Genomic DNA, 16798 nt, shown 5'->3' with positions numbered 1-16798 from the left:
TGTATTTTCACCAAAAAAAAAAAGGTTGAGAAGTTAGAGGGTTGACATGTTGTGGGGTTGTTAACCAATGTCATAAAACAATATGTGTACTACAGTTTCATAAGAAACTATTTGTTCTGTCAGCCTTCACCTGAAGTACAATTAAAAAAGGAAAAATGTATATATATATAATTTTTAAATACCTAGCAGTATAGGCATCTGGTTTCATTTGAAACCCAAATGAACGTTACCTTTACTTTCTGTGGACTCCAAATCTAGCGTCATGTTGACTGTAAAGGAAATAAAGCCAAGGAGATGGGACATAGAAGGAAGATTCTCACTCCCTGTCCGGTTTCCATATAAAGAACCACGAAATGCTGGGTGCCTGCCTAAGAGCCAGCATGCTTCATGCTGCTACGCAGTGAATCAGGCAAAGGGAGATACTGCTTCCAGTTAGAAATGATACCTGAAGAAAGGGAAAGGTAGCAAGAAGATCCTTGCTTGCCTGCTGAAGAAAAGAGGTAAAAAGACTGGACTAGGTAGGAATGTGTCTTAGGGGGCTGCTGTCATGAATTGCTGGCCCTACCCTTCACCCCTGCAGCACCACCACGGGCTAAGGAAGGCTTTCCGTGGCTTGAAGCTGTGGAATCCTTGATCTGACTGTAGCCAAGGGGAGATGTGTGCCTGGCACTCCTGAAGACATTTTCACACTGAAATGTTGCCTGCTCAGCAGTTAGGTTCCATAATATAATTAGTGCTCCCCTTTAGGTACATTTTGGATTAAGCAGGCCTTTCTGGCCTGAGCTGGGAACCACCGTGCAAGGATTATTTCTGTGGAATAATTACAAATGATGACTTGCAAGTAAATAACTTACAAATGAACTTTTGGTTTAGGGCCTGCGCCTCAGTTGGAGGCTGCTTATATGTAAGTGCTAAGTTAGTGGTTAATAAGGATAACCACAATAACAATAGCACCAACTACCTTTTTATTTATTTTTTTACTATTTCTCTACATGACTGGCAAGTGCTCTAAGTACAATTTGTGTCTGTTTTTCATGGATAAAGTTTCTTTATCTCACCTTTCCATGGTCTTTTCTAGACTTGAGTTGACAGGGATGTCATAATAACTTTGATATAATGAGTGCCCAGAAGGTGCTGGACAGTGGGCTGTGTTCTTAATCTATCTCTTCTCTAATCTTGACATCCCTGCAATGTTGATGGCATTCCTTGCCTTACAAGTTAGAAATTCGAGAATCAGAAAGGTTAGGCACTATGTCCAAGACCACACATACAGTAAGTGAACAAAGTTAGAATTTTTACTGAAGTCCTGACTTGAAGCTGTTATGCTAGGCTACTTGACATGTTGGTTCTTCTTTTATTTCCATTGTCTAATGTGAAGTCAGGCCTCTGTTCATGTATGTCTTGAACAAGTCTAGCTGTTCGATCGATCATAAAAGACTAACGATGGTAATAAGATATTTCTGTGACACCACCACCACCAGCTGCTGTTGAGTTGACTACTGACTCCTGGCAACCCCGTGTGTGTCAGAGTAAAACTGTGATCCGTAGGGTTTTCAGTGGCTGATTTTTTGGAAGTAGATTGCCAGGCCTTTCTTCTGAGATATCTCTGGGTATACTTGAACTTCCAACCTCTAGGTTAGCAGCCGAGCGCATTAACCATTTGCACTAGCCAGGGACTCCACTTTTGTGATAAGTCCTTATTATTTCATCTACTAGAATGTCAGTGCCATGAGGGTAAGAAATTTTGTTGTTTTATTCATTGTACATACCGAGAATAGTACCTAGCAAGTAGTAGGTAATTTAAATAGTAAGCGACTTCTGCGTGCCCTGGGCCATTCCAGGATTGAGAAGGGAAGGGAGGCAGATACAAGGACTTCTTGAGTAAGAGGCTTCAGGGAGGGCTGCCAGCTCAGGCCTCAACTTAGGTCCCTGGGGAATGTTTGCATACACAGAGCAGTCCCATATATTAACAAAATGGGAAACCACTGGGCTGTGAACAAGGAGGATTTAATGCATGGTAGTTATATAAACAGCTGTATAAATCCCTATATTAGTATTAGCCTAGCACAAAATAGACTCTTTTAGGAACTTGATGTTATGCCTCTGTGTTGAATTAAGACTCATGTTACTGTACTTTCCAGTTAGCCAGAAATGGTAACTTTCCATCAGTACCTCTGGAGCATGTACCTCGATGACTTTGCAATGGTTGTCTCTGAGGTGACTGTGTTTTTTTTTTTTTTTCTTTTCCCCATCTCTCCACAGTTCCAGGTGCCTTTTTATTTTGTGAAGTTAGTTTTACCAGTGAAGTCACAACCCTAGGTAGTTGAAGACAGTCTTAAAAATTTGAAAACCTTTTCCCCCAACTTGGGAAAATTTTCAAATGTACAGAAACATTGAAAAAACGGTAGAGCAAATACCTGAATACCTTCATCTAGAGCAATGGGCCAAACCTAGCCTGATGCCTGCTTTTGTAAATAAAGCTTATTGGAACGCAGACACATCCATTTATTTACCTGGCTACAGAGGCAGAATTGAGTCTTTTCAGCAGAAACCACCATATGGCCCACAAAGCCTAAAATATTTACTGTCTGGCCCTTTGTAGAAAAACTTTGCCCACCTCTGATCTAGATTCACTAATTGTTTGCTGGGCTTGCTTTATCTCTCTGTCTATCCAAAGACAGGCAGACATATACACGCGCACACACGCTCACATACACCACTTTGTTTCCTAACCATTTGAAAGTAAGTTACAAACATTATGATAACTCACCCCTAAATAATTCATATATACTGTTAGAAGTAAAAGCATTCTCTTACATAACTTCAATATCGTCATCAGGCCTATGAAAATTAACTGCCAGTCACCGATATATCCAATATACAATCTGTATTTATATTTGACTTTTATAGCTTTTTTTTTTCCTTTTTGGAGACAGAATCCAATCAAAGTTCATACATCGCATTTGGTCATCCTGTCTCTTTTTGGAGAATCCTTTGAAAACTTCTTTTTAAAAAGCATTACTAAGTCTTAATGGATTTGTATTACCACATAAAGGGATAATTATAATAGTCATTGTAGTAAACCAGCATCTCCTACTTCTTCTCCCTTGGGATTGAGACACTCTTGTACTGCTTGGCTTCCAAAGTTAAAACACTAAGATGTGGGCTTGCTTGGAATTATAAATGTGGAAAAAACCTCAGAGTGAAGAGCGAGGCAGATGGGAATTTACAGGATGCAGTTTATGTAATTAAAGGCACAGTCCTTCCCGCTTGCTCCAGTCACTGCCCTCATTAGCTCTTGGCTGGGTGACTCTTCCTTCTGGCTTTCCTCCTGGTTAGGCTCTGGCTCCCTGCCAGCATCATTAGGTTGCAGCAAGACACTGAAAGGAGACCTGCAGTCATTTAAATCTTCCAGCCCAAATTGTTCAGGCTGGCTGGCAGCACAACGCTTTTGTGTTTGCAGTCCGTGTGCTGAATATAGCGTGGCATTCACGGATGTGTGTGTGCGTCGGGAATGCATATAGGAAGAGCACCTCCTAGCCTTCCTTGTGAAACTGGGGCATCATAGTCACGTACCTCTTATGAGACTACATGGAGGTCACAGGTCTGGTCCTTCACTGTGGTCCCGATTGATTCCTAGAGAGCACCAGGACCCATCCCTTTCTTTCCTCTGGGCAAGAAGCCTTTGGAGCTTATAAGCCTATCAGAAAGATACGTGTGTGCCTAGAAAAGACACACCTGTACTAGTCACTGTCTTTGGTTTAGGTTTGCCTTTTGAAGCAGTGAAAGGCTTTATTTACTATCGCCAAAGTGTGGAATTGTAAGTGAGGGGTGCACTCTTTTTTGAAGATGGAATCTTCTAGACTATAGCCAGTGGTGCCTTTGAGAGTCTCAGAGCCCAGTAGCCAAAGAGGAGTGTGTGTGTGGTGGGAGGAGGTGGAAGGAAGGAAGGAAGGAAGAGAAAATCATAGCGAAAGAGAAAAGGTTAAAAAAAAAAAAGAAGGAATTATAATAGAAATTTCAGGAAGGCAGAATAAAAAGGCACCTGGAAATGTGGAGAGACGGGGAGGAGAAATTACTGCTTTTCTGACTTAGATTTTTCACATCTGGAAATCCTCATTTCCTTCTCCTGTGTTGAGTTAATTGGGAGGCAGACTTAGTAGCTGTGTTACTGGGTATAGTGCATAGCCTCTGTGTGCCTCAACTGTTCATCTGTAGAATGGAGACAATAACTGTGCCTGCTTCATATGGTTGTTTTCAGAATAAAAGAGATAATCTACATACATGCTTAGAACAGACCAGCACATGGTAAATGCTCAATAGATGTTAGCTGCAAATATTTAGTTTATATTTTAGAACACCTGACATAACTTAGCAAAATTGCCTTCAAATATCGAAATCCTTCACTGATCTTTAACCTACTTTCTTAAGAATAGTAAAGTAGAAAGAAAAGCCTTTTTTTAAAAAAAAAACTTCAGTAGTGAGCTGTAGGTTAGTGCTTATATTGGCAAAATGTTTTCCCAGTTTTCATTAAAACCTCACTGTAAACCAAAAACGAAACCTGTTGCCATGGAGTCGATTCCAACTCATAGCAACCCTATAAGATAGAGCAGAACTGCCCCACAGGGTTTCCAAGGAGTAGCTGGTGGATTCAAACTGCCAACCTCTTCATTAGCAGCCAAGCTCTAACCAGTGCTCCAAACCTTACTGTAGCAATTTTTCTATCAATATGTGCTCATTAATATGCTAATAGTAATAAATTGTTTTGTTATTAGTTGCCCTTGAGTTGGCTCCAACTCAGTGACCTTATGTATAACAGAATAAAACATTGCCCAGTCCTGGAATTCCAAAATGATGACTTGGCAATTTGCAGTCCCTTCTAGAGCTATTTGTTCATTCTTAATAACTCACAACAGATGAAGACCAGAGCCCTCGTTAGCTGTCGGTTGTGCTTGCCAGTTCATAGTAAATTTTTACCTGTTAGAGAAATTTTCACATTGAGGAAGGGCTTTTACATTGTATTCCAAAATATCCCATGCCCCTCTTTTTCTCTCCCGATTAAGTCTAGATTTTTTTTTTTTTTTTTTGCATTTTAGTTCAATTTATAGTTCACAAAGAAGTATTATTAAAATCAACTGATAAAGGATGTGTTTTAGAAGGTCAGTTAAAGAGAAAAACTTGGTAAAGATGAGACTTGGGTAACAAAACTTACTTTCTTGATAGCAACACTAGTCAATGAGACATGAACAAAGAACTTTGAAGGAATAGGTAATTACCTGGCTTTTATTGGCTAAAATAATGGATGCTAAGTTAGACTTTTCTGTGACATTTGATTTGCAGTTTTATTCATACGTGTCAAGGTAATGGGAAAAAATGAATTTGGCATGACTGTGGATTTAGAAGTGTAGTGTCTGTTTACTCTGGCATTTCCCACCAAAGTATAATTTATTATCCAACAAGCCATGATTTAGACCTAACTATAGCTGCCTTAATGACTGGCATCCCTCCAGCAATTTTGGCTATTAAAGGGGAAAACAAAACAAAACAAAAAACCATTGTCAAGTAGATTCCAACTCATGGTGACCCTGTGTGTTGCAGAGTAGAACTACTCCATAGGGTTTTCTTGGCTGCAATCTTTACGGAAGCAGTTATTAAAAGGGAAGGGCTGCTTTATAGAGATAATCTAAGATAATGTAGACTTAGTTGTTTTTTTTTTTTCGTTGCAGGACAATATCATCTTATTCTTGAGAGGTTGTAAAGAGCTCGGCCTTAAAGAATCTCAACTTTTTGACCCAAGTGACCTCCAGGATACATCAAACAGAGTAGCAGTCAAGTAAGTAATGCACGATTTATGTTTAAGGGAAACCCCTGTATGGTTTGATTTGCAGTTTTTGATGATGATGTAAGGTCTAAGAGGTAGAGAATTGGACATGCCTAGTAAAATAAAAATAGGAAAGTAAAAATGAAGCTTTCAAAACAAGACATATGGACCTTCCCTCCATGCAAAGCTTTCATTCTAATTAAACATAATTTTTGGAAGTGCAAAAACCATGCTCATAGAGTTAGAATTTTAAGGAGAAGGAGAAAATTGCTAAGTAAAGCTTAACAGAGAGACAAGAGAGAAATATGCACAGAATCTGTGTGTGGTAGACAAAAACCTTTTATTGGCTCCAGTTGGGCTTTTGAATAGACTCTTGGAAGACTGCAAACTAGGTAAACAAATCTGAACTCTGTTTATTATGCAAGGAAGGCAATAGATTGTGGAGAAATCCCTTCTTCATTTACATTTGTAACTGTTTTCTCATGTGTCACTGATCAAGTTCTTTGAAGATAGATCATTGGCCATTTGGCTATTGTTGACCGTATCTACTCAATGAGCCACATTTTGGGCCAAAGAATTCTTGGGGCAGAATGTCATAGTAAAAGAAAAGGCAGTGTACTTCCCTGTAAAGAAATAGTTCGTGACCAGAGTAAAGAGAAGAAATGTCCTTATGAAATGGCAGAAATAACTTTACTGTAGTTTAAAAGTTCTTTCCAAACCAAAAGAACCAAACCTGTTGCCATCGAGTCAATTCCAACTCATAGTGACCGTAATAATTTCACGTAAAACATTTTCCACTTTAGTCAAACAATATTTAACATGAATATGCCTTAATAATAAGTTTAATTACACAGATAGATCTTCAGATTGGCTGCTCTTCTCCTTTTGTTTATCTTAAGGGTTGTTGTATCATGGAAAAACAGAAAAGGGAGAGAAGCCAAAATTCAGAGCTACCAGTTTTATTTGCTGATCTTGATTAAAAAAAAAAAAAATTGGGAGAAAAATTGAAACTGAATGTAATAAACTTTGGAGTTTATATTGGATTTTATGATTCATGACTGTGAATAAGTCAGAGCCAGCCACCATTGATTATCTAGAATCACTACTATGTTGTCAATGTGCCATTCTTTAATATTTCTCATGGAAAAACATTTATGTCAGGATAAAATTGAGGATATTTGGATATTTGAATGGGACACCACCATAAACTCGGTGGCCTCATCTTAGTTGTGGCATGCTCCACTTATTACTATACCTAAATCCAGCCCCCATAAATCACTGTTTTGGGAAATTGTTTTAGGTTCTGCTTCATCTCACATTCATCATTTCACCTGGGTGGCAAGTGACCAGAAACAATAGTAACTTTGCGACGTCATAGGTAATTGGTCACACGTACATTGCTTGGAGGGTGAAGGAAAGTTCACGTTGACAAGGTCAGCAGCTGCATTCATAGTATTTTTAAGGCCACTTTAAATTGATATGTGACGAAACCAGGAGAATTCTGAGATGAATTGGTTTTAGAAATTCAGAAGCCGGCTCATCTCTATTGCTTATCTACCACAAACTGGGCTTTTTCTTCTTTTTTCTGTTTGTAATCATAGCCAAGTTCCTTTGCCTCAGTAGACTTCTGTCTCTTCATCTACAGAATGGAATTTGGCACTATGTTCTCTCAGAAATGATTCTTGCTAAAATTTGCTCAGTGCAGATCTGGGAAGATGAGACAACCAGTTTCTAAAGAAAGAGACTTTATTATGCAAAGAAGGCCATAGATTGTGGAGAAATCTTTTCTTCATTTACATTTGTAACTGTTTTCTCAGATGTGTCAGTGATCAGGTTCTTTGAATTGGATTGTTGGCCATTTTGTTAACTGTGTCTACTCAGTGAGCCATGTTTGAGGGCAGAGAATTCTTCGGGCAGAATACAAAGGCATGGAAAATAATCTTGGAGAAAGGGAAAAAATCACTTAGGCTAATGCCACACAGACATAGTCACTTCTAAATTAGTGCACCGTCTTCCTCTTTTCCTGTCCTGTCTCTTTTTCTCTCCTTTTCTCTTGTCTCCTTTTCTTCCCTTCTCTCTTTATTCTATTTTCCCATCTATCTTCATTTTTGCTTTTCTTCTCCCCATTTTCTTTACTTTTTAATTTTTCCTTCACTTGTACATTATTATTTTCTTTAGACAATATTTTTCCATCATCTTTCCCTATAATCTTGATGTTTTTCATTCATTCATTTAACAAATATTCACTGAGCAACTATTATGCATCAGATACTCTGCAGTCCCTAGATAAGTGGAAGGCACAAAACAGCCAAGGTCCCTTGCTCATATGGAATTCACATACCGGTGTGAAGAAATGAGATGTAAATAAGTTAGCAAATGAAGGAGGTAATTGTAGGGAGTGATAAGTGCTGAGAAGAAAAGAAAATAGAATAGTATGAAAGATCGCTACCAGGCCAAGGGTGGTCAGGAAAGGCCTCTCTGAAGAGGTGGTCTTTGAGCTGAGGGCTAAGGCATGAGTGGGAAGCAGGAACTAGCCATGAGAAGATCTGTAGGGTGTTCAGAACAGAGGAAGAGCAGGTAGAAAAGCTGGGAGAGAGGAGGAAGCTTGATGTTTAAAAGGAAAAGAAAAGAAGCCGGTGTGGTTGAAGAGTAATGAGCAGGAAGAATGTGGTAGGAGGGACAGTCCACAGCATTGTAGGTTGTACTTTTATATTAAAACTATGCCTTTAATTTATTTACAGTATTTAGAAAGATGTTTTTTCTAGATTTAGTGAGTCAGTGGGTCATGAAATAAGCTATCTGCTTCACAACTTTTTCGTAAGTCGTTCTGGGGACTGACTGTACTGGGGATATTTGTGGCATGCATAAATTTTATAGTGATGGTAGATTAAAGTACAACTGCTGTACTTCTGTGTCCCTGCTCTGAGAGGTGAGCAGAACATCAGCAGAGATGGAGAATACTCCATTGATACCAACGAATAGTGTAAGCAATGAAGCATAGGAGTAGATCCCACAGAGGAAATTTTGATGCTTTTCTGAAATTGCCTTTTAAAAGTCATCTTTGGTTAAGCTTTCACTGTAGGTAATTTTGCTTGCATTTTGTTTGAGAAGCAACTTGAGTAACCCTCCCAAGCCCCCCAACCCCTGCAAAAAAAAAAAAAAAAGAGTGAAAACCTGCAAATGATTATGGCATGTGTACTTAGTGAACTGTACCTGTAATGGATGCCAGAAAACCTTGATGGGAAATGGAAGCATAATCCAGGAGGGCATGCAGCAACTATCGTTCCAGGGAACCAAAGCAATTGGATGGAAAAGTGGAAAGGCTCTGGGGTGCTCCTGAATGTCTCTGTAAAAATTTGGAAGTATTTTCACATAATTATTATGTGGAAATCATTCAACAAATATTTTGTGAGGTCTAACTATGTGCCAAGCATGATTTTTAGAAGTGGGTCACAATTTTAGTCAATGAAGTTTTGTTGTCATTGCAGAAAAAGCTTTATGTTCCCTATTCTTAACTTGTTTTTCATGAAAATTTTGAAATCTTTTGTTTTCATCATTGTTAAATTAAAAAAAAATCATAGCGGATATCTAAGTAGATAATGAAATACCTTTTCTTTTACTAAAAGGGGGATACATCAAAACATTCTCTTAATCACCTTCCGTGCTGGAGACTTGGGTTCGATTCCTGGCCAAATGTACGTCACATACAGCCACAACCCATCTGTCAGTTGTGGCTTGCATGTAGCTATAACGCTGAACAGATTTCAGCAGAGCTTTCAGACTAAGACGGACAAGGAAGAAAGGGCTGGTGGTCTACTTCTGAAAATCAGCCAATGAAAACCCTGTGGGTCACAACTGTTCAATCCGCAACCAATCATAGGGTTGTTTTCTTCTGTTGTACATGGGGTGGTCGTGAGTCAGGAACCTACTTCACAGCAGCTAACAATAGCAAAGTACTTGAAGGAATTCTTGACTAGTTTATATACTAATAGAATTACACTGCCCACCCCCTCACTGAAGTTATTGTGGAGAAATGTTTATTTTTCTTAGTATTATTCGTTGACATCTTAAAGAAACCTTGGAATAATTTTGGAGAAGTATTATGTTTCACTGTGTGAAAAATTTAGAAGGTACTACCAACTAGCTTTTTTGTGTGTATATTTGAACATATATACATGGATATTTGTCTGCTTATGGCTAATTCCCAACATGAATTTATGTCCATAGCAGAAAAGAACAACTTTTTGGAAAATATTACTTCGTGTACATTTTTTTTCAGGTTCTATTTAATTAAGTAAGGTTACAGACCTTGTTAAAAGGACTTGCATGAAGAAGATTTTGGAAATACAGTCAGATTTCAGTTTGTCAGTGGTCTATAATTAAGGCAGACTCTTGCTTCAACAGTTAAGCTTTAAGAATACAAGTATAAACAGTCTCAGTTTTCTTCATTCCCCAAACTTTACAAAGTATTCACCTTTTCATGGAGCACTGTGGAATTTAATCTCATGTTGACCTTCTACATTTTTTTTTCTAAATAATTTTGTTTGGTAACTGAAATCACCAATCATAGACCAATGATAATGATAATATATTCCCCTGGTTTTGTTATATTTCTTAGCTTCGGGTACATCTTAGAGGTGTTTAAGATATGATCACAGTGAAGAAACTGTGGTTCTAATAATGTTTTCTTTTCCTTTTCCTGTAACTAGGAGCCTTGATTATAGCAGAAAGCTGAGAAATGTAAGTATTGTAACTTCACTTTCCAAACTTTTATCCTTCTGACTTTGATGGTTCAAATTTAAAGTTTAGACCGTAAATTCAAGGCCTTGTGTGTTCTCATATGCCTTGCTGGAAAAAGTCCTTCTAGGAAAACAAATGCATATGTCTCTGATGGAATAATAATGACTGTAATAGAAATAAAAACAGTAGATTTGGGGAATTTCTCTTTAATTAGTTAAGTGCTCAATCGGGAAATAATCAAATGGAAGCTTATACTCTGTTTGTGATTTGATTCCTTAAACACAAAGTGATCTGCCTCAACACTAACATTAGTCCCTTTCCATTGTAGACATAGATGGAATTATTAAATTAAGCAGTTGAACAAATTGTTTTAGGAGAAAGATCAGCATAATATGGATAATTTTGATTGTTGTAGACCTGTACTTCCTAAATTTTGTTTTCCTATTAGTCTTTTGAGATTTTATTAGTACTTCCCCAATCAGCTTTTTGTAGTTAGATCTAATTTTCAAAAGGCAAGTATGTTACTGTTGTTTTATTTTAAATTTAAATTGAAGAATATAAGAAATGACCTTCTGCATATAAAATAGAAAATTTGACTGTGACTTCTATTTTTTATCTTAGTGCACATAAGTTGTTTTATGGTCCTCGTTAATGTCCCGGCATTTGGAATAGTGTGCTTTCCGGAAATTTATTTGTAAGCAATCAGTTAATAAAGACTTCCTAAAAGTTTTGAAGGATGCATGAAGTAAAAATTTCCTACAGAGGTAGAGAACCAAATCACATCATAGTGTTGATGCACACAACCATATTTTGGGTCTGTTGCCATCTGAAATCATATATACATATCATGTTGTCCAAAGCATTTGCTGGCTTAGCAAGTGGAGGGAGGTACAAGTGCTTCCCAGTTTGGTTGACGCAATGAAACAGAATGTGAAAATAAAATAATAACCTTAGCTTTTACATAGACTTCAGACTCCTGTAATTCAGTTTTAAAGGGCTCGGCTTTGGCTGACCCCTGCTGAGTTATATGGGAAGGTCAATGTAAAGAACATTTGCTTTTGTGGACCATTTCTTTGGAAAGACAGAACAAAATTAACTTAGGAATGTAGCTTCAGACCATTGAATATTCATTCCCAAACATCCAAGGTTGTTTGACTGGCAGCAAAATTTCCCATCTCAAATTAATGGGAATCTGTACCCCACCCAGGGACTTCCTGGGTGATGGGAACAGTTAGTGTACTTGACTGCTAGCTGAAAGGTTGGAGGTTCAAGTCCACCTAGATGTGCCTCAGAAGAAAAGCCTGACGACCTACTTCTGAAAAATCAGCCATTGAAATTGCTACAGAGCACAGTTCTACTCTGGCACACGTGGGGTTGCCATGAGTTGGAATGAACTAGAGGACAACTGATTTTTGTTTCATTTATTTATTTTTTTCTTAACTGTATCTCAAAGCTAGGTATCTGCAGATAGTATTCTTCATGACATTGCTTCCTTCTGATTTTTAGTGGGTATCCTTGTGTCAGTCTTGTGCTTAGAGTCACTAATTAACATTTACCACTTCTTTGGCATTTTTACCATCAATCTTTGCAGGACTGTCTGTGCCCACAGGTAGAAATTGTAGACTTTCAATCACCTATCTCAAAAGGAATTGACATTTCTGTTTTATTGCTCATCCTGGCAAAGGCTCCAAAGAACTTTTGAAGTATTTTGCTGCTAATTTTAAAACCTTGTTACATGAAAATAATTTTGGAGGATTTGATTTCCTTCTCACTGTCTTCAGATCACATTTTCACAACCTAGCTTCTCATAAAACTGGAGTCGTATTTTTACTACTAAATCATGTTTGTGTCAACTGATACAGCATTAGGTTCTTATTAAAATGATTTTACATTTAATGGATACGTCATGGATGGTGGTTTTTGTAAATCAGTCTTGGAATTCTCTCCTTTTTGCTTTTCTGTTGGTGAAACATTATTAGTTCCTTAGTTTAAAAGTGATTATTGAGAAAAAATTCTTCTGCTCTTGTGCATGGTTTTGTTTCACAGGTATTAGTTACCATTTACTGGCTGGGAAAAGCAGCAAATAGCTGTGCGTCCTATAGTGGAACTACACTGAACCTGAAGGAATTTGAAGGATTGTTGGCTCAGATGAGAAAGGTAACTTGAATTTTTTTTTATATCTCAAGAGGTGTAGACAAGGTGGGAAGGCAACACATTTGCTTGTTTTTAAGATCACTACAGTTCGGCTGGCCCAAGCAGTTAAGCACTTGGCTACTAATTGAAAGGTTGCCAGTTCAAACCCTCCCAGCAGCTCAGCAGGAGAAAGCCCTGGTGATCTGCTTCCATAAAGATTGTTGCTGTTGTTGTTAGGTGCCGTTGAGTCGGTTCCGACTCATAGCCACCCCATGTACAACAGAAAGAAACACTGCGTGGTCCTGTGCCATCCTCACAATCATTGCTATGCTTGAGCCCATTGTTGCAACCTCTGTATCAACCATCTCGTTGAGGGTCTTCGTCTTTTTCGATGATGCTCTACTTTACCAAGCATGCTGTCCTTCTCCAAGGACTAGTCCCTCCTGATAACATGTCCAAAGTACATGTGACGAAGTCTCACCATTCTCGCTTCTAAGGAGCATTCTGGCTGTGCTTCGTTCAATACAGATTTGTTCGTTCTTCTGGCAGTCCATGGTATATTCAGTATTCTTTGCCAACGACATAATTCAAATGCATCAATTCTTCTTTTGTCTTCCTTATTCATTGTCCAGTTTTTGCATGCATATGAGGCAACTGAAAATACCATGGCTTGAATCAGGAGCATCTTAGTCCTCACAGTGTCGTCTTTGCTTTTTAACACCTTAAAGAGGTCTTCTGCAGCAGATTTGCTCAATGCAATGAATCTTTTGATTTCTTGACTGCTGCTTCCATGGGCACTGATTATGGATCCAAGTAAAAGAAATTCTTGACAACTTCAGTCTTTTCTCCATTTGTCATGATGTTGCTTATTGGTCCAGTTGTGAAGATTTTTTTGTTTATGTTGAGGTGTAATCCATTCTGAAGGCTGTAGTCTTTGATCTTCATCAATAAAGATTACATAAAGATTACAGCCAAGAAAACCCTTTGGGGCAGTTCTAACTCTGTTACGTGGGGTCATGAATCAAAATCCACTCAATGGCACCTAACAACAACAGCAATTTCACTTGATGGAATTGCATAAACCAGAGACGTCATGCAGTCAAGGAAACCACTGCTTATCTTACTGACGATGTCTTTGCCTCATGCCTCCCACCCCTATGCAAACTTTTATGCCTTTCAAAGAATGGGAGTTCTGAGTTTGATCCAATTTTAATTCCCAAAGAACAAATTCAATCTGTCAGTATATGGCTGTGTATACAAAAGAGCTCAATGCTTGTTTTCTTGGGGGAATAATGCCCGAAGAAAACAATGCAGGATTATCCCAAGTGAAGATTTGCTCTGTACTTTCGTCCTAAAAGTCATCTTGATCACCCATCAGAGCCTTGGTGTGGGTGAGGTAACATCAGCCAAGTTCTTGCCTGAGCAACCACCCTGGACAAGCTCTGATAAATTAGAAATGTTCTCTTCTAAGATGTGTTTTTTTTTTTTAATAACCATTTTATTTGAATTACTTGGGAATTTGAAAGCATTTTTTACAATTTTAAAAACTTAATTTAGTTATACTGATTATGGGAAAGGTCAGAATTTGTAAAAGAAATGTAGAATGGTTTGTGTGTCCTTGGCTGTGTGTCCCTTTTAAAGGTAAACCAATATACATTAACTCATAAAAAGTACCGTTGTGTTTGTTAGGTGCTGTTGAGTCAATTTTGACTCATAGTGACCGCATATGACAGCCTGCATGTGACAGAGCAGAGCTGCCGCATAGCGTTTTCTAGGCTGTAATCTTTACGGGAGCAGATCAATAGGTCTTTCTCCCACAGAGAGGCTGTGTGGGTTCAAACCACCAACGTTTCAGTTAACAGCCAAGCACTTAACCATTATGCCACCAGGGCTCCTAAACAAAGTACTAGTATATAGTATTATCCAGGAGAAACCCCACCCAACCAGCTTTAGTGAATGGTAAGGCTCATTTGTAATCAGGTAGCATCCATGTGTTTTGGATAAGGCCTATATTGTAGCACAAATATTTAATTCAGGTTTTGTACTTTCTTATTTCCCTAACATGCAAAATAAGTGAAATAATGAGACCTCATTGAGAGATATTCAGTGTTGTACAATTTTTTCTTTTAAGACTGAGAGCAAGAATTTGTTCCAACTTTCTAATAATTTATTCTTCATTTTTTCCCCACAAATTAAAGCTAATAGTCCTTACAGTTCTTCATATTTGGCTTGAGCCATTCCGACTCATATATTTATAAATGGACAGAGTTTTCATATTTGTTGTGATGCATATAAACAAAGTCCTTTAAGCTAAATTCCTTACAAAATAGAGCACACACACACAGTTAACCACAGCACATGGTTTCTTGGTCTGAGCTTTTACTTGCCCTTTAATTTTTCATCTAACTCTACTCTTAGAGAATGTACAAAGGTTATTTCCGGGCTGAAGTTGTGAAGTCTAAATATTTATCGTTATTATATTAAATTTGGACTTGAATAATGATAGATACTGTGGGTTGTCTTTTTGAGACTATTTAAATGCCCTTCCTCATAGTTACTCTGATAGATTTTCTTGGAATCTGATTTACTCTCGTTATTGACTTTTTTTTTTTAACCGTTTGTCTAGCTCTTCTATAATCTGAGCAGATAAATTGGTTTGTTTCAACTCTCCTAACTCCTCTTTCTGTTGAGACAATTATTTGCTTCAACTGCCTTCAAATGGCCTGTTGTTGTCAACAGCTGCTACCTATTTTAATGAACAAAGACAACATCACAGGCCACGATGGAGTAATTAGTATCACTAGATCAAGCATGGCCTTTGACTAAAATGACCAGAAATGGTATTCTCATATCTGTATATAAATTAGAGTAAATATCTTGAACTTCACTGGTCTATCCAAACACCTGGAAATATTAGTTTTATTTATAATATACAATATCTCTTTTTATCAGTTAAGATTAGGTTCAACTAGGAAATGCAGAAAACTCAAAATAACAGTGGCTTAATAAGATACAACTTCATTTCTCACTCACATAAACATGGTCTGGAGGTGAGCAGCCCAAGGCTGGTGTGGGGGTTCCATGACCATCATGGACTCAGGCTCCTTCTGTCTTTTTTACTCTATCATCCTCAGTCCATGACTTCTCACCTTCTGGTCCAAGATGGCTGCTCCAGGTTTAGCCACCATGTTGACATTTGAGCCAGGAGAAGGAAAGGAACGGGGTTAGAGGGGCCTATCTCTTGCTTTAAACACAATTCTAGGAAGTCATAAACCACACCTCCATTTACATCCCATTCAACTGAACTTGGTCATATATCCACACCTACTTCAAGCACAGGCTTGGGAAAAGTAGACTTTATTCCAGCTAAAAAATTGTGAGTAGTTTTACCAGAGAACAAGTGGAGAAAAGATATTGAGGGACAACTAGAATCTCTTTTGCACATACAAAAAAAAAAAAAAAAAATAGAACCCACTGCTTTCAAGTCAATTCTGACTCATAGCAACCCCATAGAGTTTCCAAGACTGTAAATCTCTATGGAAGCAGACTGCCACATCTTTCTCCCGAGGAGCCACTGGTGGTTTCAAACTGCCGACCTTTTGGTTAGCAACCGATCACTTTAACCACTGTGCCACCAGGGCTCCTTTTGCACATATACAGGCTGAAATAAATTTGAAATTAAAATGCTTTCTTAAGCAAAGGAGGCTAAACGAAATTTTTTATATTCATTTTTCTAGTGGGAGAAATGTGCATAAAATTATTTACTGTGATGTAACTTATTAAGTGCTTTAATACAGGTAACACATGGAGCCCTCAGCATGGCATCCAGCACATAGCAGGTATTTGTAGATCATTGGTGTTGCTAGATTTTTTTTAAAAAGGGGTCTCTGAAAGCACAGTAGCAAGGGCGTTTCACTGGGCCTAGAGGTATCAGGGAAGGCCTCCCAAAGGAGGGGACATGTAAGCTGAACAAAGTGGATGTATTAAGACAATGCTGAGATTGAAGGGAGAACCATGGGGACTAGGTTGGCCCTTGGGACTTCAGGGACTGAAACTGGAAATTCAGCAGTTTAGGTCTGTCCCTCTCTCTATCTTTCTCTTTTT

The 16798-nt window shown here is 38.2% G+C and overlaps 1 protein-coding gene across 1 annotated transcript in view; it reads left to right on the top strand.

Annotated features, from left to right (window-relative positions):
* The window catches only part of LIMCH1 (LIM and calponin homology domains 1), a 455814-nt gene that overhangs the window by 315117 nt on the left and 123899 nt on the right, over positions 1–16798 (top strand). The window contains 3 exon segments of the mRNA XM_023738915.1: positions 5727–5833; positions 10531–10561; positions 12608–12718. Coding sequence (XP_023594683.1) covers positions 12710–12718 — 9 coding nt within the window. The 5' untranslated portion in view covers positions 5727–5833; positions 10531–10561; positions 12608–12709.

This window comes from Trichechus manatus, unplaced genomic scaffold, assembly GCF_000243295.1.
Source record: "Trichechus manatus latirostris isolate Lorelei unplaced genomic scaffold, TriManLat1.0 scaffold00126, whole genome shotgun sequence".
NCBI lineage: Eukaryota > Metazoa > Chordata > Mammalia > Sirenia > Trichechidae > Trichechus > Trichechus manatus.
The sequence above is the reverse complement of the archived record's forward strand: the minus strand, read 5'-3'. Positions and strand labels throughout refer to the sequence as shown.